Genomic DNA, 21,736 nt, shown 5'->3' with positions numbered 1-21,736 from the left:
TGGTTTTTTTGTTTGTTTGTTTTTGTGGTACGCGGGCCTCTCACTGTTGTGGCCTCTCCCGCCGTGGAGCACAGGCTCCGGACGCGCAGGATCAGCAGCCATGGCTCATTGGCCCAGCCACTCCACGGCACGTGGGATCTTCCCAGACCGGGGCACGAACCCGTGTGCCCTGCATCGGCAGGCAGACTCTCAACCACTGCGCCACCAGGGAAGCCCCTCACCTGGCCTTTTGAGAATGAAAGTCTTTCTCCTCTTGCCCATGTCCTCTCCATGCTTGACAGAAGGCTACTCCCCATTTCCAGATTCCTTTCTTCTTCTGGCTTCTCTGAATTTCTTGCCTGCCTCAGTGGAGTCCTTCTCCTTTTCCTCCCTGGCCCAGTAGCCCTCGCTCCTCTCCTCCAGTTTCCTCCCAAGCCACCGACCTGGGTACCATTTATATTCTAATCTGAGCCCTGCTCTTGACTTGCTGTGTTACCTTGGACAAGTTACTTTCCCACTCTGGGCCTCAATTTTCACATCTATGAAAGGAGGCAGCTGGACTAGATGGTGAGTGACTGTCCTGCTGAGCCCTGCGGTTCTTTCTTCCTTTTACAGTTCTCCTCTCCACCTCTCCCCTCTGGGCTCCTCTCTCAGGTCCTCTCTCCCAGGGTAGGCCTGCCCTGGCCCCAGGAGAGCTGTGGCTCCAGCTCCCGTTCCCTGTCTAAGCGACCAGCCCTGGGCCTCCTCCCCAGCTCTGGCCCCAGCTCCGCTCCATGTGGCCCGTCTGAGAGGCTGGCCCCAAGCCCGGGGGCAACTCCACATTTCTCTGTTTTTCCTTTTTTTTTTCTCTCTTTCCCGGAGTTAACAAGAAGCAGATGTGGCGCACGATGGTTGGAGAGGTGGGGGGAGGAAGGGGGAGGCTGGACCGCCAGCCAGACAGGGGGGAAGGGAGGGGAGTGAGGGAGAGAGAGAGAGAGGCGGGAGGCCAGGGCCCGCCCCGAAGCCACTCTTGCGCCTCTGAGCAGCCACAGGGGCAAAGCCCTGTCACCCTCAGGATCCAGTCATTGGGGAAAAGCGATAGGGAGACCAGAGGAGGGCCAGCTGGGGCGAGGGGGTGGAGGCCCAGGAAGCAGCATCTGAGAGGGCCCGGGACCAGGCACAGGAGGCCGGGGGGCACAGAGGACAAATCCCCCTCAGAAGTGGAGAAGAGGACAGCGGAAGGAACCGAGGGAGGGACAGACAGGAGCCTGAGGAGGGAAGAGGAGGGGGAGAGGGGTCAGGCCAGGCGGCCAAGGAGGAGGCGTGTGGCTGGGGGCTGCCGGCAGGAAGCTGGGGACAGGACCTGCTGTCCCTCGGAGCAGCGGCATCCCCCGCTCCAGGCAGAGGCGCCAGTGGTCAGGCCAGGATGTGCCTCTGAGGGCCACCACGGAGCGCCCCCGCCATGGCCCCCGGAACCCTCTGGAGCTGCTACCTCTGCTGCCTGCTGACCACAGCCGTGGGGGCGGCTAGCTACCCTCCTCGCGGTTACAGCCTCTACACTGGGAGTGGCGGGGCCCTCAGCCCGGGGGGACCCCAGGCCCAGAGCGCCCCCCGGCCTGCCAGTCGCCACAGGTAAGAGTCTGGGTCCCAGCCCGAGGCTGGAGGGAGATGGGAGGGTGGGTGAGAAGGTGTGTATCCTGGCCCCCGCCTTGGGTCCGCTCTTCTGGGCTGTCCCCGCCTAGGGCAGGGCAGGGGGAAGAGGAAACCCATCCGTCAGGTGGCTCTTTACATGCCCGTCTTCCTTCAGGGCACTTCCAGGGCCCCCTGAAGAGATAGCCCCCCCCCAACCTCAGGGAGATCCGCTTCCACGTTAGGCGCCCAGGGAAACTACCCTGAGGGGCACCAGCCAGGCCTTCCTGCCAGCCGCCAGCTGCATACCAGCCTGGGATTCTCGGCAGACCTTTCAATCCTTTCTAGGGCTCCCTCAGCCCCGTCCAGTAATCCACGCTTCTGACGCCAACCCTCTGCTCCTCGTGGCTCTCCAGCCGACACGGACCAGAGACTGGCGTGAATGGGGCCAAGAGTGTAGAACTTCGAGCCCCAAGGCGGGCAGGGCTGATCAATGGCTTATTCTCTCCTTAACCCTGAGCTGGACCCCTGCCTGCCCCGTCCTCTCCCCTGAGTGGTGGGTGGAAGCCAGCCTCCAGGGGATCACCAGGGGACCTGGCCAGTCGGTTCACACAGGCCACGCCAAGCTGGGGGTTGAGGCAGAAGGGACATGAATGAATGCGTGGATTCAGAGGCTCCCCAGGTGCCCCCAGCCACGAGGACCAACATCTCGTGGTTGTGGTTTTGCATCTACATCTCCTGTCCCCATCTTGAAAAGTCTTTATTGACTCCTGCTGCACAGGAAGGTGGGTGGTGGGGGGGAGCTGCCCCTGCCAAAGCCCTGGCTCCCACCCGTCCCCAGGGGCCCTTCATCTTTTGACCCTCCCTCAGCCCCTCTGGTAGCCCCCTGGGCCTTCCTTGGGGGCATGTGTCTCTGGATCTTGGGCCCACGTGGGGTTGTATCTGCAGGAACTGGTGTGCCTACGTGGTGACCCGGACAGTGAGCTGTGTCCTTGAGGATGGAGTGGAGACCTTCATCAAGCCTGACTACCAGCCCTGTGGCTGGGGCCAGCCCCAGTGTTCCCACAGCATCATGTGAGCACCCCAGCCCCCAAGGGCTGTGCACTTGGTTGGGGCTGGGCTAGGGCGGCCAACTGGGGGCATTTGTACCAAGCAGGTAGCAAGGGGCAGGACCAGGGGCTTCGGTCAGAGCCAGCTGAGGAGATGCTGAGGCAGCAATTTGGCGGTGGAATACTGAGGGCAAAGTTACCTGGACCCCCCTGCCAGCCCCTGGAATGCCTTTTCCGGGCTGGGTCACGGTCAAGGAGAGGAGTTCAAAGTTCCAGCACAGGACAAGGGGAGGAAGAATAGGGATTTGGCCCTTGGCCAACACGCTGAAAACTGTCAACTGAGCAAGGCCACAGGCTGGTCAGTAAGGGGGACCCAGCCTGAGGGACAGGCCTAGTCCCCCAGCGGCTGCCCATCTCTGAGGACAGGGGCCAGGATCACTACAGGACGGGGAGGAGTCAAGAGGCCTCCCTCTGCCTCTCCCAGGTACCGCAGCTTCCTCCGCCCTCGCTACCGCGTGGCCTACAAAACAGTAACGGATATGGAGTGGAGGTGCTGCCAGGGGTACGGGGGCGATGACTGTGCCGAGGGCCCCGCCCCCGCGCTGGGCCCTGCACCCACCACGCCGCGCCCCCGCCCCCGGCCCGCCCGCCCCAACCTCTCGGGCTCCAGTGCGGGCAACCACCTGAGTGGACTGGGTGGGGAAGGTGAGTACGGGAGCTGCTGGGGAGAGGAGGGCGAGACGGTGCTGCGGGAAGCGTGGGCCAGGCTGCTGCGGGGAACCCCTGCTCCAGGTCAGATGAGGGGGCAGAAGGGAGTTAATGAGATCCCTTCCCATGCGTGAGAGCCAGAGCAAGCGAGCGAGCGAGAGAGAGAGAATATGTCCGTGTCCGTGTCCGTGTCCGTGTCCGAATGTCATACGTGAGAGCCAGAGCGAGCGAGCGAGAGAGAGAGAGAGAGAGAGAGAGAGAGAATATGTCCGTGTCCGAGTGTGTGTGTGTGACACAGAGAAGAGAGATTGAGTGGAGACCCAGAGAAAAGGAAGGCAGAAAAAGAGAATGTGCTCGTTCTCGCCCACATGTGGCCAAGATACTTCCTAGTTGGGAACAGCTGCGGAGGAAGGGGGAATTCCTTGGAGAAGCTTGGTCCAAGGGGATAGACAGATGAGACTACAAGTCCTAGCATGCACTGCAGCCAACTACAGGTCCCAGGCCCCTTCGTGGCCTCTGGAGACTGCAGGTCCCAGAATGCAGCAGTCCCCGTCGCCCGGCACTGCAGATGTGCTGTGTTTGCCTGCCAGGGAGATAGCTGTGCTGTAATTATGGAAACAGGCACTTCTGGCTGACTCTACCACCATCCAGCCAGATCCCCCGCAGCTTGCCTCGGAGCCCTGTTTGTCCCTGCAGTGCTGTGGAGAGGTTCCTACCGCACGTTCGCATTTCACTCACCCTGAGCGAGTGACATAGTATCATTCCCTTTTTTCAGATGTGAAAACAGTTTCCATAACGTTAAGAGGCGTTCTGGAAGGTGGGAAGGACCTGGCCTTGGTGGTCTGATGGACGACCTGGGTTTGAAACTTGGCTCTGCCACTTATTACACTTGTAATCCATGGCCCAGTTAATTGACTAACCTCTCTGGTCCTCTGTTTCCCAGTCTGTGAAATGGGAAGAACTAATGGTATTTGCACAGTGGAGTTGTTGGATGTGGGAAGGAGCCATGGTACACATGTGGCTTCAAGGCGTTCAGTGCATGGAGTTTCCTACCATCTTTTCTTGCCCGAGTCACGCAGCTAAGGAATGGCCGAATCAGCTGGGACCTCTGCCCTCTTGTTGGAGCTGGGGAGTGCAGGACCTAGGAGGTAGGCACTGAGCTGAGGCCTAGCCCCTCGACCTTATGCCTTCCCCTCTCTGCCAGGACCTGGGGAGTCACAGAAGGTGCAGCAGCTGGAGGAGCAGGTGCAGAGCCTGACGAAGGAGCTGCAGGGCCTCCGGGGTCTCCTGCAGGGACTGAGTGGGCGCCTGACGGAAGACGTCCAGAGAGCTGTGGAGACAGCCTTTAACGGGAGGCAGCAGCCCGCAGATGCAGCTGCCCGCCCTGGTGTGCACGAAACCCTCAACGAGATACAGCAGCAGCTGCAGCTCCTGGACAACCGCGTCTCCACCCACGACCAGGAGCTGGGCCATCTCAACACCCATCACAGTGGTGGTGGTGGCAGCAGTGGCAGCAGGGCTCTGGGCCCGAGCCCGGCCCCGCCCGGCCGCGGCGAGGAGCTGCTGCAGGAGCTGGAGCAGCGGCTGCAGGAGTCCTGCTCTGTGTGCCTGACGGGGCTGGATGGCTTCCGCCGGCAGCAGCAGGAGGACAGGGAGCGGCTGCGAGCGCTGGAGAAGCTACTGGCCTCTGTGGAGGAGCGGCAGCGGCAACTCGCCGGTCAGGCCCTGGGCCGCTGGCCCCCTCAGGAATGCTGCCCTCCAGAGCTGGGCCGGCGACTGGCCGAACTGGAGCGGAGGCTGGATGTGGTGGCTGGCTCGGTGACAGTGCTGAGCGGGAGGCGAGGCACCAACCTGGGAGTAGCAGCTGGGCAAGGGGGCCACCCCCCAGGCTATACCAGCTTAGCGTCCCGCCTCGCTCGCCTGGAGGACCGATTCAACTCCACCCTGGGCCCCTTGGAGGAGGGCTGGCGGGGGCTTCCCGGGGGGCCGGGCCACTGGCTGCCTGCTGCCCGGGGCCAACAAGAGAAGCTGGAGGGGCTGCTGGCCAATGTGAGCGGGGAGCTGGGGGGGCGGCTGGCTCTGCTGGAGGAGCAGGTGGCAGGGGCTGTGCAGGCATGTGGGCAGCTCTGCTCTGGGGCCCCGGGCGAGCAGGGCTCCCAGGTCAGCGAGATCCTCAGTGCCTTGGAGCGCAGGGTGCTGGACAGTGAGGGACAGCTGCAGCTGGTGGGCTCAGGCCTGCACAAGCTGGGAGCTGCTGGGGAGGCCCAGCAGGCCACGCTGGAGGGACTGCAAGGGGTCGCGGGCCAGCTCCAGGGTCGTGTCGATGCGCTGGATGAGACGGCTGCAGAGTTCACGCTGCAGCTGAATCTCACAGCTGCGCGGCTGGGCCAGCTGGAGGGGCTGCTGCAGGCCCGTGGGGATGAGGGCTGTGGTGCCTGCGGTGGTGTCCAGGAGGAGCTGGGCCGTCTTCGGGATGGTGTGGAGCGCTGCTCCTGCCCCCTGTTACCCGCGCGGGGCCCTGGGGCCGGCCCGGGTGTTGGGGGACCGAGCCGTGGGCCTCTGGATGGCTTCAGTGTGTTCGGGGGCAGCTCAGGCTCAGCCCTCCAGGCCCTGCAGGGAGAGCTCTCCGAGGTTATTCTCACCTTCAGCTCCCTCAATGACTCACTGCATGAGCTCCAGACCACAGTGGAGGGCCAGGGTGCTGATCTGGCGGACCTGGGAGCCACCAAGGACCGTATCATCTCTGAGATTAACAGGCTGCAGCAGGAGGCCACAGAGCATGCTACAGAGAGTGAAGAGCGCTTCCGAGGCCTGGAAGAGGGACAGGCGCAGGCCGGCCAGTGCCCCAGCCTAGAGGGGCGATTGGGCCGCCTGGAGGGAGTCTGTGAGCGGCTGGACACGGTGGCCGGGGGACTGCAGGGCCTGCGCGAAGGCCTCTCCAGACACGTGGCTGGGCTCTGGGCCGGGCTACGGGAAGCCAACAGCACCAGCCAGACACAGGCAGCCCTGCTGGAGAAGCTGCTAGGGGGGCAGGCCGGCCTGGGCAGGCGGCTTGGCGCCCTTAACAGCTCCCTGCTGCTCCTGGAGGACCGGCTTCACCAGCTCAGTCTGAAGGACCTCACTGGTGAGGGGGCAAGAGGAGGCACGGGGTGGGGGCACTCCTTTCAAGTCCTTTCTTTCTCCTCCCCTGACCCTGCGACAGCCCAGCCTTAACCTCGTCCACTTTCTCCTTGCCCTGCCCAGCATGAATTGCAGACCCACGTCTGTCCCAGGGCTTGGTTTGTCCACAAGAGATGATCCAAGGTCCCAGCTCCCCGCCCTCCCCTGACGGCTCAGACAGGCCTGTGGGTGGAGGAGGGGTGCTGCTCTGCCGGCTAGGTACCCAGCATGGGCAGCGAGGGGCCCCATCACCCTGTCCCTGGATCCACCACCTTCCCTGTCCTTTGGAAACTCCTTTTTATGGCTCTCCTTCAACTTAGTTTTGTCACTGTAGGTCCTGCAGGTGAGGCTGGGCCACCAGGGCCTCCTGGGGTACATGGACCCCCAGGCCCTGCCGGACCTCCGGGACCTCCAGGCAAGGATGGACAAAAGGGGCCCATCGGACCACCAGGTATGTGGGCTGAGATCCTTGCTGCAGCCAGGGCCACTCCTAGCCCCAACCCCGGGCTGCCCCGGCCTTGACATTCTACTCTGAACCGGACAGAGAAGGGGGGAAAGGGGCAAGGAACTGGGGCTCCTACATGGCTGACAGTGACTAGGAAAGTGACTAGGAGCGAGGATAGTCACTGTGTTGGCCAGTTGGCTGTGGTGGCCTCACTGCTGTGTTGAAGACGATGGCTGAGCCTATAAGGTTGAACAGAATGGACCCTACATCCCTTCCTCCTTTTCTTGATACGCCCAGTTCTGTTTTGGAGTCTGCATAGCACCTGGCACAGTGGGAAAGCAGACGTTTGCTGAGTGACTTAGCGAGAGCTGCCTTACTTCTCACTGCTCCCTTTTCTCTTCCCACAGGTCCCCAAGGTGAACAGGGTAAGTTCCTCTCATTCAGTGCTGGAGGGCGGGGAACTGAACTAGGATTTGGAGGACGGAAGGCCTCAGGCAGCCCTGGGGATAGAGACCCAGGAGGGGAAGGGGGCTGGGCAGCCCTGCACTGAGCGTCCACTCTGACACCCTCCCCACCCCACCCAGGAGCAGAGGGGGCACCAGCAGCCTCTGTGCCCCGCGTGGCCTTTTCAGCTGCCCTGAGTTTGCCCCGCTCTGAACCAGGCACAGTGCCCTTCGACAGAGTCCTGCTCAACGATGGGGGCTACTATGATCCAGAGACTGGTAAGCCTGGGAGTGGGCAGCTGGGCACTGGGGGGAACGGGGGAGGCTGTGCAGTGATATGTCCCCATTCTTGCCGTTTCAGACAAGCTGAGTCTTTTCATTCTCTGGTTTGGGGAGACCCCTATTCTCTCCTTCATTTATTCATTCTCACCACAGCTTGGACTGAGGGGTGAGGTGGGGAGGGGAAAAGCCTATCATTCCACAGCTCTTTATGGGGGCCTGTTCTTGCCCAGGCACTGTTTTAAGTGCTGGGGATGCGGAAATGAACAAAACACTGGTTTCCCTGCCGTCTGTGGAGCTCACGTTCTAATAGAAGAGAGGTGAAAAGACCCAGAGGGTCCCTCCGCACGCAGTCCAGGAGTTCTGCAAGGGCTCCCGGACACCTTCCCGGCCCCTGCCACCTGTCTCCCTCCTGATTGCCACTGTTGTCCCCAGGCGTGTTCACGGCGCCTCTAGCCGGACGCTACTTGCTGAGCGCGGTGCTGACTGGGCACCGGCACGAGAAAGTGGAGGCCGTGCTGTCCCGCTCCAACCTGGGCGTGGCCCGCATAGACTCCGGCGGCTACGAGCCTGAGGGCCTGGAGAATAAGCCGGTGGCCGAGAGCCAGCCCAGCCCGGGCGCCCTAGGCGTCTTCAGCCTCATCCTACCGCTGCAGGCCGGGGACACGGTCTGCATCGACCTGGTCATGGGGCAGCTGGCGCACTCGGAGGAACCGCTCACCATCTTCAGTGGAGCCCTGCTCTACGAGGACCTGGAGCTAGAACAGGCATAGACAGGGAGCCAGGCCCCACCGGCCCGAAGTGTCTACGCCGGCCAAACAGCCAGCGGTGGTGGTGGTGGGGGGGCTCCGGTGCGTCTCGCCTGGGACGGGGCCCCGACCCGGGGCAAGCTGCAGTCTCTGTACCCGCCGCAGCAGCGCAGGCGCCCGGAGCAGCGTCCTTCCCACGGTCGGAGTGCGCCGGGTCGGGGACTCTGGGGTCTCCTCGTCCAGACTTTTGGCCTGATCGCCGTCCCTGCAAGACTCGGACTGCGGAGGGGCTAATCCTCGCACACTTTGCTCCCCCAATTGGCCTCTAGGCCGAATCCCTGGGCTCCGGGACTCTCTCGAGGGGGCTCCGGCCCCCACCGCCATACTAAACTATTCAGGAATAAAGACACTTGGTTTTTCTAAAAAAAAAAAAACAAAAAACTAAACTAAAGCTGTCTGCTCTACTATGTGTTCAGGGGTAGACAGGCGTATACAGGGGACAGGGTGAGGGAGCCCCGGGTTCCGGACCCCGCTCGCGCCCTCCGCTCTGGCAGGGGTAGCTCTGCGGGCACTTGCAATGGACGCGCGGGCATGAAGTGCGCCCGGGGCTTGGAGCCCTAGCCGGGCCCCACTACTGGTCGCGCCTTTTCCGCCGGTGTCCGCCAGAGGGCACTGGGAGCCGAGACCGCGGCGCCGCTGGGCGGTGTCTCCCGTCACGTGACCTCCGCCGCTCATCTTGCGTGTCCCAGCTGCTCAGCGGCGGAGGCGAGGCCTCGAGCTGGGATTGGCTGGGCCTCGGGGGCGGGGCGGGACAGCGGGGACCGCGCGAGCCGCGGCTCTGGATGCCGGGGTCCGGGCCGCAGCTGCGAGGCCAGATTCAACCCCGCGGGCCTAGGGTCTGGAGTGGGAGCCGCGGGTGCAGGAGAGGGCGGGACAAGAGATGCCTTTCTGCTGCACTTTCTCTTGGCATTCATGAGGTTGCCTAGCTGCGCTTCAGAGAGATTTGTATTCGCTCGGAGTCCGTCTGACAAGTGAGGAAACAGGGCGAGAATTTGAAGGCGTAGCCATCTCCTGGGCCACGCAACCTGCTAAGAGGAAGCCAGGGACCAAGACCGCGGGGTCTGCACTCCCAGGCCCGCTGGGGTCGATGCGCGTGGGGAGCAAGAGCCCGGCTCCGTCCCCTGCACCCCACTGCACCCCTCGCCGCTGGAGGAGGCTCCGCGGAGGAGGAGCTCGGGACGCGGAGGAGGAGCCAGGACAGACTCTGGGAGCTGGGACACGATCCTCCGGGGTAAGAGGCAGAGCCCGGGAGGAACCCCGTCAGCCGGGCGGGCAGAAATCTCCGGGAGCAGCATCATGGAAGAGAAACAGATTTTGTGCGTGGGGCTAGTGGTGCTGGACATCATCAGTGTGATGGACAAATACCCGGAGGAGGACACGGACAGCAGGTAGGGGCGCCCGGGCCCCTCGGAGACCCTAGGGGCCGCTGTAGCCCCGCGTTGTGCCAGGCGGCCAAGACTACAGGGCTGCGGGGGCGGGGGGGGTGCCGCAGCGAGGCCTTGAGAGTCGCCTTGGGAGCTGGTGCCCCCTGCCCTCTGCCCGGGACCTGGGGAAAGAATTGAGGCCTTTAGTAGTAAGATCCAGGCTTTGGATAGCATTGTGTTCTCCAGTTCCCATTTCAACCCTGGGACCGTGTCAGACATCATTATCCCCATTTTACCGAGTAGGCTAAGCAAGTAAAGACCCTGGAAGATGCAGTTATTTATCCACGGGCACACAGCTAGGAAGGTACAGAACCAGTTTTTTTCTTTTTAACAAGAACTGTGCACTTGCCTATCACCAGCATTTACTTCTAATTTATTTACCACATATATATCTCATCTGTGCCTTTTAAAAAAAATTTTTTGAGGTAGCTTACAATAAGAAGTATGTGCAGTTAGACTGTTCAGGAACTTTCAAAACCATGGTATTTGAGCTTCACTGTAACTCAGGGCTTGCTGGCGCAGCAGGCAAATTTGGAGATGCTGTGAGTTATGGGTAGAGCTGGTTCGTGAGCCACACAGACTTTTCCCTGGTGCCGAATTCCAGAAGTTTACCAGAAGTCCTTTTTCCAATACTCAGTGAACAGCATAGTGGAAGAGACCCTTCTTGGTTGTCTGGTAGAAGTTGAAAAGTCATTTGTTGGTTCCCGTATTTACTCTTGATCACCCTTACACTGTGATCCCGAGACACTTGTGTGTGGTGGAATCTGTGGCTCTCTTGGCGCAGTCTAGTGCTCAGAATACGGACAAGAACTGCTTCTTGGCCCTCACTTGTCTCAGCCAAGAACTAGATAAAAGGCGAGTTCAAGATTGAACTCGGGAAAGACACTACAACAACCACAGCCAGGATGCTTCACTGAGGGGAGAGCCCCCGGCATTCTCCAGTCCGTGGGTCCACACAGCACTGTCACAGGCATTGTTACATAGTTTCCTCACAGCCCATGGGAAGCGTGTAAGGATCAGTCACATCCTCTCTTTAGAGATGAGGAAGCTAAGGATTTGGAGAAATTAGACAATTTCTGTAAGGGGCCACGTAGTTGATGAGTGGCAGAGTGGTAGTCACAACTCAAGCGTCCTGACGCTAGTGCTCCAGCCCTCCGCCCTCTCTGGTGCTCCCTGCTCCTTTATTTTTTTTTGCGGTACGCGGGCCTCTCACTGTTGTGGCCTCTCCCGTTGCGGAGCACAGGCTCCGGACACGCAGGCTCAGCGGCCATGGCTCACGGGCCCAGCCGCTCCGCGGCATGTGGGATCTTCCCGGACCGGGGCACGAACCCGTGTCCCCTGCATCGGCAGGCGGACTCCCAACCACTGCGCCACCAGGGAAGCCCCTCCCTCCCTGTTCCTTTGCTGCTGCCCGCCTCATGGAGTTGACCCTTTGCTTTGGGCTGCTTTGTTCGCCAGAGGTGACAGCCCCTGGCAAAAAGTGCAGGGACAGTGGGGGGAGGCACAAGGGTATGCTGCTGTGTGGACCTAGCCCACCTACCAAGGTCAAGCCAGCCCCAGGACTTGGTGCCCAGTGAGGAGTCAAGTTTACTTTCCGGAGAACAGTGCAAATTCTGGGGCTACGGTTTCTCCAAGAACTGTGGAGGACCCGGAGGACTTGTTCTGCTAGAGCTGAGTCCCAGTGCCTTTGAGCTTACTCATGTTGGGAGGCTGGGACAAGAGCCTGCTAGTTCCACCCTGACGGGAGCTGGTTCCGACGGTGGGCACTAAGCGAGGTGCCTCTCTGAAGAGACCCTCCGTGCCCCCTGCGCTTTAGGGAGTATCTCCCCCCTCCCCCAGACCCATGGCTCTTCTCCTCTGTGGAGCAGTTTGGTTGTCCACAAGGCCTCTCTCCTGTGCTCCCATCCCACCCAGCCCAGCTCCTGGACTCTGTTGTGCCTCCCCGATGGGCAAACCTGAGTGGGGACACAGTCCTTCGCAGCATCTGAGCCCCACCTTTCCCAGACTCTCTCCATAGGCAGCTGAGAACTGCCACCTGGAACTCAGCCAGACCCCTGAGGAATGGCCCTGCCTCCCAGAGTCCTGGCTGAGAAGGACCTTCCGGAAAGCATCTTCATGCTCAGCAGAGCATTTCTGCACAGAAAGTTGGGTGTCAATGTAACTTTGAAGGGTTTCCACAGAGTACAACTGTATACCCTTCCTCTGAAGCCGCATCAAGCTGGGACCCAACTACTTTCCATTCAGAAATAAAGAGCACTTGCAGTGGTTTGGGGTCAGGAAACCCGGGTTCGGGTATCAGCTTTGTCATTAACTGTTGTGACCTTGAGCAAGTCCAGTCCCTCCAGGCTTCTCCTCTCTTCTCTGCATGAAAATTTCTCTAAAGCTCACAGCTTGAGAAATGTGTGACCTTTTGCAGATTAGTATCCTTCTTTCTAATGAGATCATGGTCCCCTTTTCCCAAGGCTGAAGGGAACTTCAAGGTTAAGCTTTGTGTACAAATATACCCTAGCCTAAAAATTCTACTTCATTCATTTCTCTTAATCAGTAGTTCTTCGGTACTTGTTCCCCTTATCGTAAGCTGCCACAGTTATTATTATCCTTTTTGGAACTGGAAGAATAGAAATAACAGCCTGTACTGTTACGTCACAGCATTATTGGAGCACAAATGAGAAATCATTCAAGTTCTTTGACTATGTATGCATGAGTTATCATTTTTGTTGTTGATGATGACAATGAAGCCCTTCAGGTGTATCTTGACTTAGTTTCCTTTTGTTAGATTTTCAGTAAAGATGGAGAAAAAAAAGGTAACTATGCACTGTGATGGATGTGTTAACTAACCTTATTGTAGTAATCACTTCACAAAATATATGTATGTCAAAATCATCACGTTGGGGCTTCCCTGGTGGCGCAGTGGTTGAGAGTCCGCCTGCCGATGCAGGGGACATGGGTTCGTGCCCCCGTCCGGGAAGATCCCACATGCCGCGGAGCGGCTGGGCCCGTGAGCCATGGCCGCTGAGCCTGCGCATCTGGAGCCTGTGCTCCGCAACGGGAGAGGCCACAACAGTGAGAGGCCCGCGTACCGCAAAAAAAAAAAAAAGTCATCACGTTGTACACCTTCAGCTTTCAGAATGTTATATGTCAATTACATCTCAATAAAGCTGAAAAAAAAGGAGAAACAAACAAAGATGGAGAAAAACTGGTCTTCACTCAGTGATCTTTTTAACTTTTGTCATCATAAAAGTTACCACACACAACTTTCTTAAATGATCACAATGTCCGGGTTTGCTTCCTGTCTTAATTATTTTAATCTGAGTTATTGCTGAAGTGGTCTCTCCTAAGACAGGAGCAGCAGGAGATTTGCCACCTTTGGGAAGAGGCAGCTCTCAAGGAGGAGGCTTGGTGGGGGGTCACTGTAACAGAGAAGGACGTAACCCAAAGTCAGTGAGACCCTCAGATTGTGATGGGCCCGAGTGAGTGCTTTCCTGATGTCATAAGAATAGGTGCAAGATAGAAATTAATCACTGTGAACTTGAATTTAGCCTGGGCTGGGGAATAGCTGAGCCTCTTCCCTTTGCTGAGCCTAAGGCTGGCCTGGATGCTTTCTGAGGGGAATCGCCTGGCTTTTACTTCCTGTGGGCCCTACTCGGGGCTCAGCCCTGCTTATCCCAGCCCCAGCCTGCTGGATCTGCAGGGACCCTCCTTGTGTTTTGCAGGTGCTTGTCCCAGAGATGGCAGCGTGGAGGCAACGCATCCAACTCCTGCACTGTCCTCTCCCTGCTTGGAGCCCCCTGTGCCTTCATGGGCTCGCTGGCCCCGGGCCACGCTGCCGAGTAAGCAGAGGGCGCAGAGGAGGGTGGCCCACAGTGTGGGGGGAGAAGAAGGAAGCCTTGGCCCTGGGTGGGCGGTCTCTGAGAAATGGTTTGTGGCCACCAGAAGTGGGTGGGGCGTGGGGAGTGGAGTACCAGCATCCCAGACCCTCCCTGGTATGGCTTATCTGCTGCTCAGTTGTTAATGCTGCTCCTGTTAAAGGTTTCATTTTCACAGCCTGTTTCCTTGGCCAGTCCCTGGAGCCTGCTTCGGCTTCCCACCTTCTCCTTCCTTGTTTCCAACAGACTCTCTGCGGTGGATGTGACTTTGCCCTTCTCAAGTCCCTAATCCTGCCTGTCCTTGTGGCAGAAGGCAGTTAGGGACATGCTGTACCTGCCCTCTCTCGGGGATGACCTGCATCCACGGTCCCAGGGTCCAGGCCTGCAGTTTCTTTCCCAGCTGAGGGGGCAGGGTCAGTGATTGTGTCCCCGTTGTTCACTGAAGCAGGGAGAGCTCCCTGCCCAAGGCCACCCCGATGCCACGTGCGAAAGCCGGGCCCAGACCCATGCCTCCCAGCTCACCGGCTAGGAGGCTGCAGCCCGTAGTGACCCACACACTTCCTCTATGTTGGCCGCTGCAGGGACCCAAGAGCCCTTTGACCCCTGGCACTGCCGACTCAGCAAGCGCTTATCAGGCGGTGAGGCCCACTTTGCCCACTGTGGGCACAGGGGCAGGCTGCCAGGTTGCTGGCCTGTAAAGCACAGCCCTTTGAACCCTGGTTTGAGAGGGGCTGCTGCCAGAGCCCAGCCCCAAGCCACAGCCAGATTCCCTTCCTTATGAACTGGCACGAAGCAAATAATGGGGCGAGTGCCTGCCCTGTGATGTGGGACAGGGGGGACCCGGAGCCAACAGCTGCTCACTTGTCAGCCCTCTTCAGCAGCTGCCTTCCCTCCCAGCTAGAGCAAGACCATGCCTCTTGCTTTGGGGTGGTGGACCCACCTTTGTGTGGCAATCATGCTGATAGCTGGGCCATTCCAAATGCTCCCCATGTGTTCAACAAACACTGAATGAGCACCTACCATGTGCCTGGCACTGTGGGTGCAAAAAGTTATTTGGCAAAAACCAAATCATATTCTCCATACTGTGGGAAAGCTACTATTTAAAGGATCCTTGAGATGTAAGACAAGGAATGATGCCCCGACGTGGTACCCCTATACAAATCTGTATTGTGCAGCCTTGGTGTTGCCAAAAGTGGGGTTCAGCCATAGTGAGAAAGGCCAGGATGGTGGCTGGACTGCTGGGCATAGTGGCCAGCTCCTGGTGACAGGACACTGCATTTCCAAAGAGCTGGGAGGGGTGGGTGGCCTCCTCTTTCTGCTGGTACAGTCTTCCTGAGGGGCCACCCCCCGGCTCACTCTGATTGGAGGGGATTCTGAGCAAGAGTCCTGGACCCGGTCCATACTGAGGGGCCTCAGGCACTGAGAGGGCTTGCCACTGTGGAAGGAGGGGGCAGTGAGCAGGCCCACCAAGGCAGCACTACCTCCTGGCTGGGCATCGTGGAGGCAGGTGTAGAAGGAGAGGAATCATGTTAGGACTGGAAGGACTTCAGAGAGAGGAGTGCCATGGGGATGAGCAAGCAGAGGGCACCTGGGGGACAAAGTATCACCTTGGTAATTATTAATACTGCCTGGGCCTTGCATGATGCGGGCCACGGTGCCCTCACCTGCTTGGTTCAAACAGGGTGCATCTTCTAGGTCCCAAATCTACCCCATCTAGCTTTATGAACGTGAGCAAATCCTTTCCAGCTTGAGTCAGACTGAAGGACAGGGTCAGGGTTGGAGTTTGCTTCAGTCAGGACCTAACAGAATGTCCCTTAGGGTTTCTCTCACTAAGCTCCAGCCATGCTCTCCTTCCTCTCCTGCCTCCACACGGCCTGTGACAGTGACTCCCAGTCCCATCCTGGCCCCTGTGCTTGCACCCCAGGGTCCCCGGTGGCCCTGCCACCTACCCTCCAGTCCCCAAACCCCCGTCGAACTGCGCCTCCCCGGGTTACTCCGCCCTGGCAGTTTTGTCCTGGACGACCTTCGCCGCTATTCCGTGGACCTACGCTACACGGTCTTTCAGACCACGGGCTCCATCCCCATTTCCACAGTCATCAGCAGCGAGGCCAGTGGTAGCCGCACCATCCTACATGCCCACAGGTTTGTACATCTGTCTGTGCCTTGCCAGCTGCCGCCGCCATTGCCGACACTCAGCTCCCAGAGCAGGACCCTTCTCTCCAAGACCCGCGTGCTCTGGCACCGCTCCCCACCCCGCGGGAGGTCCAGGCCCCTGGTAGCCTCTAATCTGTGTCTCCTTGCCCTTCCCTTGGCTCGGGCTCCGCCCCAAGCTTCCTGGTGGCTGACTTCAGGCAGCGGGGCGTGGACGTGTCTCAGGTGGCCTGGCAGAGCAGCGGGGAAGCCCCGTGCTCTTGCTGCATCGTCAACAGCTCCAATGGCTCCCGTACCATTGTGCTCTACGACACGTAAGGCCCCCTGGCCTGCCCTGCCGCAGCCCACCAATGAGCTCCCTCACTTGCCACGTGGGCAGCCCACGTGCCCGCCCTCTGTGGCCTCTCTCTTTGTACCAGAAATTGTCCCTATGCCAAACTGTTCGGTGATTTTGGAATTGTTCTCAATTAGGGGAGAAGTGAGGTGGGAAGGGATGGGCTTTGCTCTGCCTGGCGACTTGGCCTTGGTCAACACCAAGGATGGGCGGGCAGGCCTGTGCAAACTGTAATTTATGATGTGATTCTTCCATAATCAGCCAATCAGCAGCCTGGGTGTGAGTATGGGGAAATTGTTCTGAAGACAGAGGGATGGGAGATGTGATTCAAACCATCTTGAGCCCTGAAGGGGGCCCACTGGGGTTTCCAGGGTCAGCCCCAGAGTTGCCAGCCTGCAGCATGGCACCAGGAGCTGAGGTTTGGGTGTTCGAAAGAGATGAGCAACCCCAAAGGTCCCAGCATAATGAAGCCAGACCAAATGCCACACACCACTCACAGCCATTGCTGAAGGAGGGAAGGGGAACACTGGCTCAGCAGAACAGGGCCGTCTGATGTGTTGCTAACCTGGGGCAGGGCAGGGGAATCCCTTTAGGGTCCCAGGCTTCCAGGGAGAGACCCCTTCTCATCTCTCCCAGATTCCCTCCTGAAAAATCTCAGAGGTTTAGTTTACTGAGAACCTAGTGTGTGCCAAGTACTCTGTTAGGGCAGAGATGGCCCAAGCCCAACTGCCCTAGGGTTCTGACTGCCCCTGCTGCCCAGCATGATCACTGGACCTGCGGGAGGCGCAGTCATCCTAGAACAAGATTTATGACCAGTGGCCCTAGGCTCTTTGTGTCCCAGTGAGTGAGTAGGTAGGCATACATGCTAGACACGATCTTCCCATTGGGCAACCCTAGTCATCTGCCCATTAAGCAACAATCTGTAGCAACTTTGATCAGGGACACAACATGGGTATTCACAGGAAGGGAGGGAGAGGAGCTCCAAGGAGAAATGTTTATTGCCCACTGGCCTCGGTCCAGGCATATCCACACACATTATCTCCAGCTGCAGCAGGCCTGCGAGGCTAGGGGTTCGGTCCCATTCACCAAAGGGGAAGCACCTCAGAAAGGCCACAGTCACCCAGCTAGTTAAATCGAAGGAGGATTTGGCACAGAACATGGAGGGGAGGGGAGGACACTGGCTGTGTGTAGGTCTCTGGCCAAGGAAGGTCAAGGCGGAAGCTTCCCAGGTCTCCACACCTAAGTCGGCCAAAAATAAACTCGTCCTCAAGCACCAACCTTGATCCCAGGGTCATAACATGGAGCTGCCAAACTCAGGACAGGGCTGCTGTCACCGCTGCGGTGCCGGAAGTGAGAGGACCCAGACCCGAGCTCCAGGCAGAATGGCGTGGCCTTTGTAGTTTCCCCGGGGCACTGCGTGGTGGTATCTGTGTGTGCTGCTGGCAAGAGGAATTCTGGGAATTGTAGTCCCTGGTGCTCTGAAAGCATTTTGGGAGATACGGTCTCCAAGGCACGCAGAACTGGTCCCTTGCTTGACATATGTGGTGGTTGAGTTTGCCCTTAGATAATATCACAGCCTCAAACACAGGAAGGGGCACCCTAGGAAACTGCCTCCAGCCCCCTGTCTGGATGGAGCTGAGTAGGGCAAGGAGTGGTCTTGAGTTTAGCCTGAGACAGGGTCTGTCCTGGAGCTAAGCCTCAGAAGCATGTGTTATAGATTCAGCTTCCTGCCATGCTGCAGGCAGCACCAGGCATAGGGGCCCTAGCAGCCAGTTAGAGATCCTGGCCCTGGCTGACCTCACCATGCCCCTTCTCTGTCCTTTCTGTCCTGCGACTCAGGAACCTACCAGATGTGTCTGCTAAAGACTTTGAGAAGGTTGACCTGAGCCGGTTCAAGTGGATCCACATTGAGGCAAGCCCTGCCCTACCTGTGTTTTGAGGGCCTCAACCTGCCAGCCCCTCCACATGTTCTGCCTTCTTCTTGGTTTCTTTGAACCATGAAGTACCTTAGAGATCAATGAATCCAACCCCCCTCACCCGCTCTCCATCCTCCTTTATGTTTTCAGGTGGAAACTAAGGCCCAGAAAGACTGGGTGATTTACTCAAGGTCACACAGCAGGATGTAGGTGCCAGAAGCAGGGTGCTGGCTCTAGGCAAAGTCTGGTGCTTTCTGTGTTACAGGCTGCCCCACCTCCTCTGGACTTGGCCTCTGGCAGGAGCCTGGCTGTGGGAGGCCTGACCCGTTCGTTACCTCTGGGGAGGCAGGAATGAGAGGGCCTGACCCAGCTCCCAAATAAAGGGAACTAGAATCTTCGTTCCAAGAGAAGTTTTGGAGTCTAGGTGGGAGGAAACCTTGAGAAGTCCTGAGTTCTCATCCTAGCCCTGTCATTTAATTTATTGTAGGTCCTTAGGAAAGTCTCTCTTTTATTCTTTCGTCTTCTCATCTGAAATGGGAGGGCTGGTCAGTAAGGTCTCCAAGGTCCAGAATAGCACTAGAATTCTGAGACTTAGGATGGGGCTCCGGCCCAGCCTTCCTGGCCCCTCTCCCCTCACCCGTGGTCCCAGCAGGGAGGGCAGAATGAGAGCAGCGCCCAGCTGGTCCTGAGTTGCCCGCCCTGCCCTGCTCTGCCCCAGGGCCGGAATGCATCGGAGCAGGTGAAGATGCTGCAGCGGATAGAACAGCACAACGCCAGGCAGCCTCCGGAGCAGAAGATCCAGGTGTCTGTGGAGGTGGAGAAGCCGCGAGAGGAGCTGTACCAGCTGTTAGGCTACGGAGACGTGGTACGCATCCCCCACGGCGCCCCCCTTGCCACATCCAGCTTAATCTGGTCCTTAAAGGGAGTCCGAGTGTCCCCTTGTCCTGCCTGTCACACTTAGGATGGCAATTTGCGGCTTGGTGATGTTGGCAGGTGGGGGCAAAGCAAAGAGGCAGACCTCTAGCTTGGGGCTCTGGTGCAGGCCTCAACAGTAGCCAAGGAGTAGAATTTCTCCACCCCAGTGGGCGCATAGGTATGAAGGCAGCCAGAGGGCTTGGTCAAGGCCAAGACAGCCAGCCTCAGGGCCAGCCTGCGTGGAAGCCTCTCCTCCCTGGGCCTCCTGTCTTTTCCTCTGTCAAATGACAGGTTGGGACTGTTCTCCGAGGTGCCCTCCAATTCTGGGGTGGGAGCCACTAGGGGGTGAGGGAGGATGGGAAGGGGACTTGCCCATGGTAAGTTTGGAATGTAAATGGAATCGGGATGATAATCCTAGCATCACAGTGGAAGGTCGTTGGGCCTCAACCTTGGCTGCAGGTTAAATGATGTGGATGCCTGAGCCCCACCCTCTTTTTTTTTTTTTTTTTTTTTTTTTTTAATTTGGTTGGTAGAGGTGAAGCCTGGGCTGAAGTATTTTTCAACAAAACACCCTGGTGATTCTAATATGTAGCTGGTGTTAAGGAAGCTCTAGAACCCCTATCCCTTTGTTTTAAAGATGAAGAAATCAGACCTAGAGGGCATAGCTGTATGCGGAAAGCCAAACAGAGCAAAAACCCTCCTGAAAGCCGTGGTTTTTACCTGCCAGTTGTAGATTGCGCCACAAGATGACCTCAAGACTCACTCTGGGTTTTCAATTGTGAGGAAATTCGTTGATCTTAGAATAGGCCGGGGCTTTTGTGTCACAATTTACATGGCTGTTTTCTAGCATATCCTGAGCAAGTATGAAAACTTGTTCCTGAGGGACAGTGAGATGCTACTTGGGGGTTTAGGTGGCCTCGATGGAGGAACAGGTTGCTGGTAGTGAGGGACAGCTGGGGTGGAGCTCAGGTGACTGTCAGCCTCTCTTCCACTGCCCACAGGTGTTTGTCAGCAAAGATGTGGCCAAGCACCTTGGGTTCCACTCAGCGGAGGAGGCCCTGAGGGGCATGTACGGTCGCGTGAGGAAGGGGTGAGCTAGCGGAAGCCAGGCAGCGGCCCGGGTACGGGGAGTGAGGGAGCCTGGCCTCCAGGGTCTGCCCCGGGGAGGGATAATGAGGCTGGGGGCCAGGGCTGGGCTAACACCCAGCTGAGTGGAGGGTGTCACAGGGCTACGCTGGTCTGTGCCTGGGCTGAGGAGGGTGCCGATGCCCTGGGCCCTGATGGACGGCTGCTCCACTCCGACGCTTTCCCACCGCCCCAGGTGGTGGACACTCTGGGGGCCGGAGACACCTTCAACGCGTCCGTCATCTTCAGCCTGTCCCAGGGTGAGTACCCCAGCAGCTGGCCCAGGGCCGGGGCCTGCCCCTGCCCAGAAGACCAGGCTGATCTGGCTGTTCATCCCTCCCTCCAGGGAAGAGCATGCAGGAGGCACTGAGCTTTGGCTGCCAGGTGGCGGGCAAGAAGTGTGGTCTGCAGGGCTTCGATGGCATCGTGTGAGTGCCCTGTGGCAGGAAGCGCCGGCTCACATCCCCACCCCAGGCCAGCATCACTGGCTGCTGTCGCCCTCTCTTCTCTGGCCAGCTGGCATCTGGCTGCCTTACCCCCTGGGCGGATGCAGGCTGTGGGAGGGCTCCACCTGTGACCTGGCATCTCATATGGCAGAGCTGCAGAGCAAATAAATCTTCCCCAGAGCCAGCTTCCTTCTGGCAGTCTGTTTGTCTTTGATGTCTGAGCTGCTCTGGCTGGGGATTCTGGAGGCTTTGATCCTGCAGTCCTTCGCCCTTTTTTTCTCTATTCCCCAAATTCACCTCCTGCCCAGGCCCAGAGGAAGGGCCACCCAGACCAGAGCAGCAGGAAGTGCCCCAGGCTTGCCACCAGCTGTGCCCTTGCTGGGGCCCCAGCTCAGGGTAGAGGGCCAGACTTCCAGCCTTCCTGGCGGGGGAGGAGACTTAACCCCTTGCACCCCAGGGAACCTTCCAAATAACCACAAGCCATGAGAAAAGCTCCTCTGGGCCCCAGCTCTGTCACAAGACTCCAGTGGCCACAAGAGTGTCCACATGGCTGAGCCAACCAGACAGGCCAGCGGGCAGGGAGCCTACTCTGGTTTGGCGGAGCCTCTGCAGTCCAAAAATATCTCCCCAGTGACTGACCCCGAGCCTGACCGCCCCACCCTTGGAGCCATCTTGTAGTTAAGGCGGTGCCTGAGCCACAAATGTGACCCGGAATACAAAGCATTGCTTTCCCTAGGGGAGACCGAGGGCATATGGGAATTGGCGAATTTCCATATGGGAGTTGGGGCAGGGGGGTGAGGCCGTAGAATGTGATAAAAGGTATGGGCTTTAGGCTCAGACAGGCCTGAATTCAAATCTGCCACTTAACTAGCTATGGGACCATGAGTACATTACTGAACTCCATTTTCCCCAATTTCCTCATCTGTCAAATGGTGCTAATTCTGCCTGGTCACAGAATTATCGTGAGGGTAAAATCACAATATGTAAAATGCCCCGCATGATGCCCAGTGTGTACTAGGTTCTCAATAAATGGTAATTATTAATATTTTCAGTGGGGGGGAGCAGATACAGGATGATGGA

The 21,736-nt window shown here is 58.5% G+C and overlaps 2 protein-coding genes across 6 annotated transcripts; both read left to right on the top strand.

Annotated features, from left to right (window-relative positions):
• The first annotated feature begins 955 nt into the window (after positions 1-955).
• Positions 956-8,853, top strand: EMILIN1 (elastin microfibril interfacer 1). The gene is made up of 8 exons (XM_081253964.1): positions 956-1,590; positions 2,536-2,661; positions 3,121-3,341; positions 4,549-6,468; positions 6,838-6,954; positions 7,356-7,373; positions 7,533-7,670; positions 8,106-8,853. The coding sequence occupies exons 1-8, from the start codon at positions 1,421-1,423 to the stop codon at positions 8,441-8,443; spliced, it is 3,048 nt and encodes a 1,015-aa protein (XP_081110090.1). The 5' UTR covers positions 956-1,420; the 3' UTR covers positions 8,444-8,853.
• Positions 8,854-9,252: 399 nt separating this feature from the next.
• On the top strand, positions 9,253-20,840 carry KHK (ketohexokinase). 5 transcript variants are annotated; one of them, XM_081253839.1, is made up of 9 exons: positions 9,253-9,867; positions 13,617-13,733; positions 15,777-15,911; positions 16,100-16,234; positions 18,094-18,166; positions 18,889-19,035; positions 20,087-20,175; positions 20,407-20,470; positions 20,557-20,840. In XM_081253839.1, the coding sequence occupies exons 1-9, from the start codon at positions 9,776-9,778 to the stop codon at positions 20,578-20,580; spliced, it is 876 nt and encodes a 291-aa protein (XP_081109965.1). In that variant the 5' UTR covers positions 9,253-9,775; the 3' UTR covers positions 20,581-20,840. The 5 variants fall into 5 exon arrangements, with proteins under 5 accessions (XP_081109965.1, XP_081109962.1, XP_081109964.1 ...); XM_081253836.1 differs by having other exon boundaries at positions 20,313-20,470; XM_081253838.1 differs by lacking the exon at positions 15,777-15,911 and having other exon boundaries at positions 20,313-20,470.
• The last annotated feature ends 896 nt before the right edge of the window (positions 20,841-21,736 follow it).

The sequence above is a fragment of the Mesoplodon bidens genome (genome assembly GCF_964165515.1).
Source record: "Mesoplodon bidens genome assembly, chromosome: 14".
NCBI classification, from domain to species: Eukaryota; Metazoa; Chordata; class Mammalia; order Artiodactyla; family Ziphiidae; genus Mesoplodon; species Mesoplodon bidens.
Note: the sequence above shows the minus strand (reverse complement) of the source record. Positions and strands in the feature narration are given on the sequence as shown.

What these genes read in the sequence shown, in the direction of transcription:
- EMILIN1 (XM_081253964.1), top strand. Translation starts at nt 1,421, where the DNA reads ATGGCCCCCGGAACCCTCTGGAGCTGCTACCTCTGCTGCCTGCTGACC. An exon ending in CGGCCTGCCAGTCGCCACAG is followed by an intron (nt 1,591 to 2,535) that starts GTAAGAGTCTGG and finishes TTGTATCTGCAG; the next exon opens with GAACTGGTGTGCCTACGTGG. An exon ending in CTACTATGATCCAGAGACTG is followed by an intron (nt 7,671 to 8,105) that starts GTAAGCCTGGGA and finishes TGTTGTCCCCAG; the next exon opens with GCGTGTTCACGGCGCCTCTA.
- KHK (XM_081253836.1), top strand. Translation starts at nt 9,776, where the DNA reads ATGGAAGAGAAACAGATTTTGTGCGTGGGGCTAGTGGTGCTGGACATC. An exon ending in ACCATTGTGCTCTACGACAC is followed by an intron (nt 16,235 to 18,093) that starts GTAAGGCCCCCT and finishes CCTGCGACTCAG; the next exon opens with GAACCTACCAGATGTGTCTG. An exon ending in TACGGTCGCGTGAGGAAGGG is followed by an intron (nt 20,176 to 20,312) that starts GTGAGCTAGCGG and finishes AGGGTGTCACAG; the next exon opens with GGCTACGCTGGTCTGTGCCT.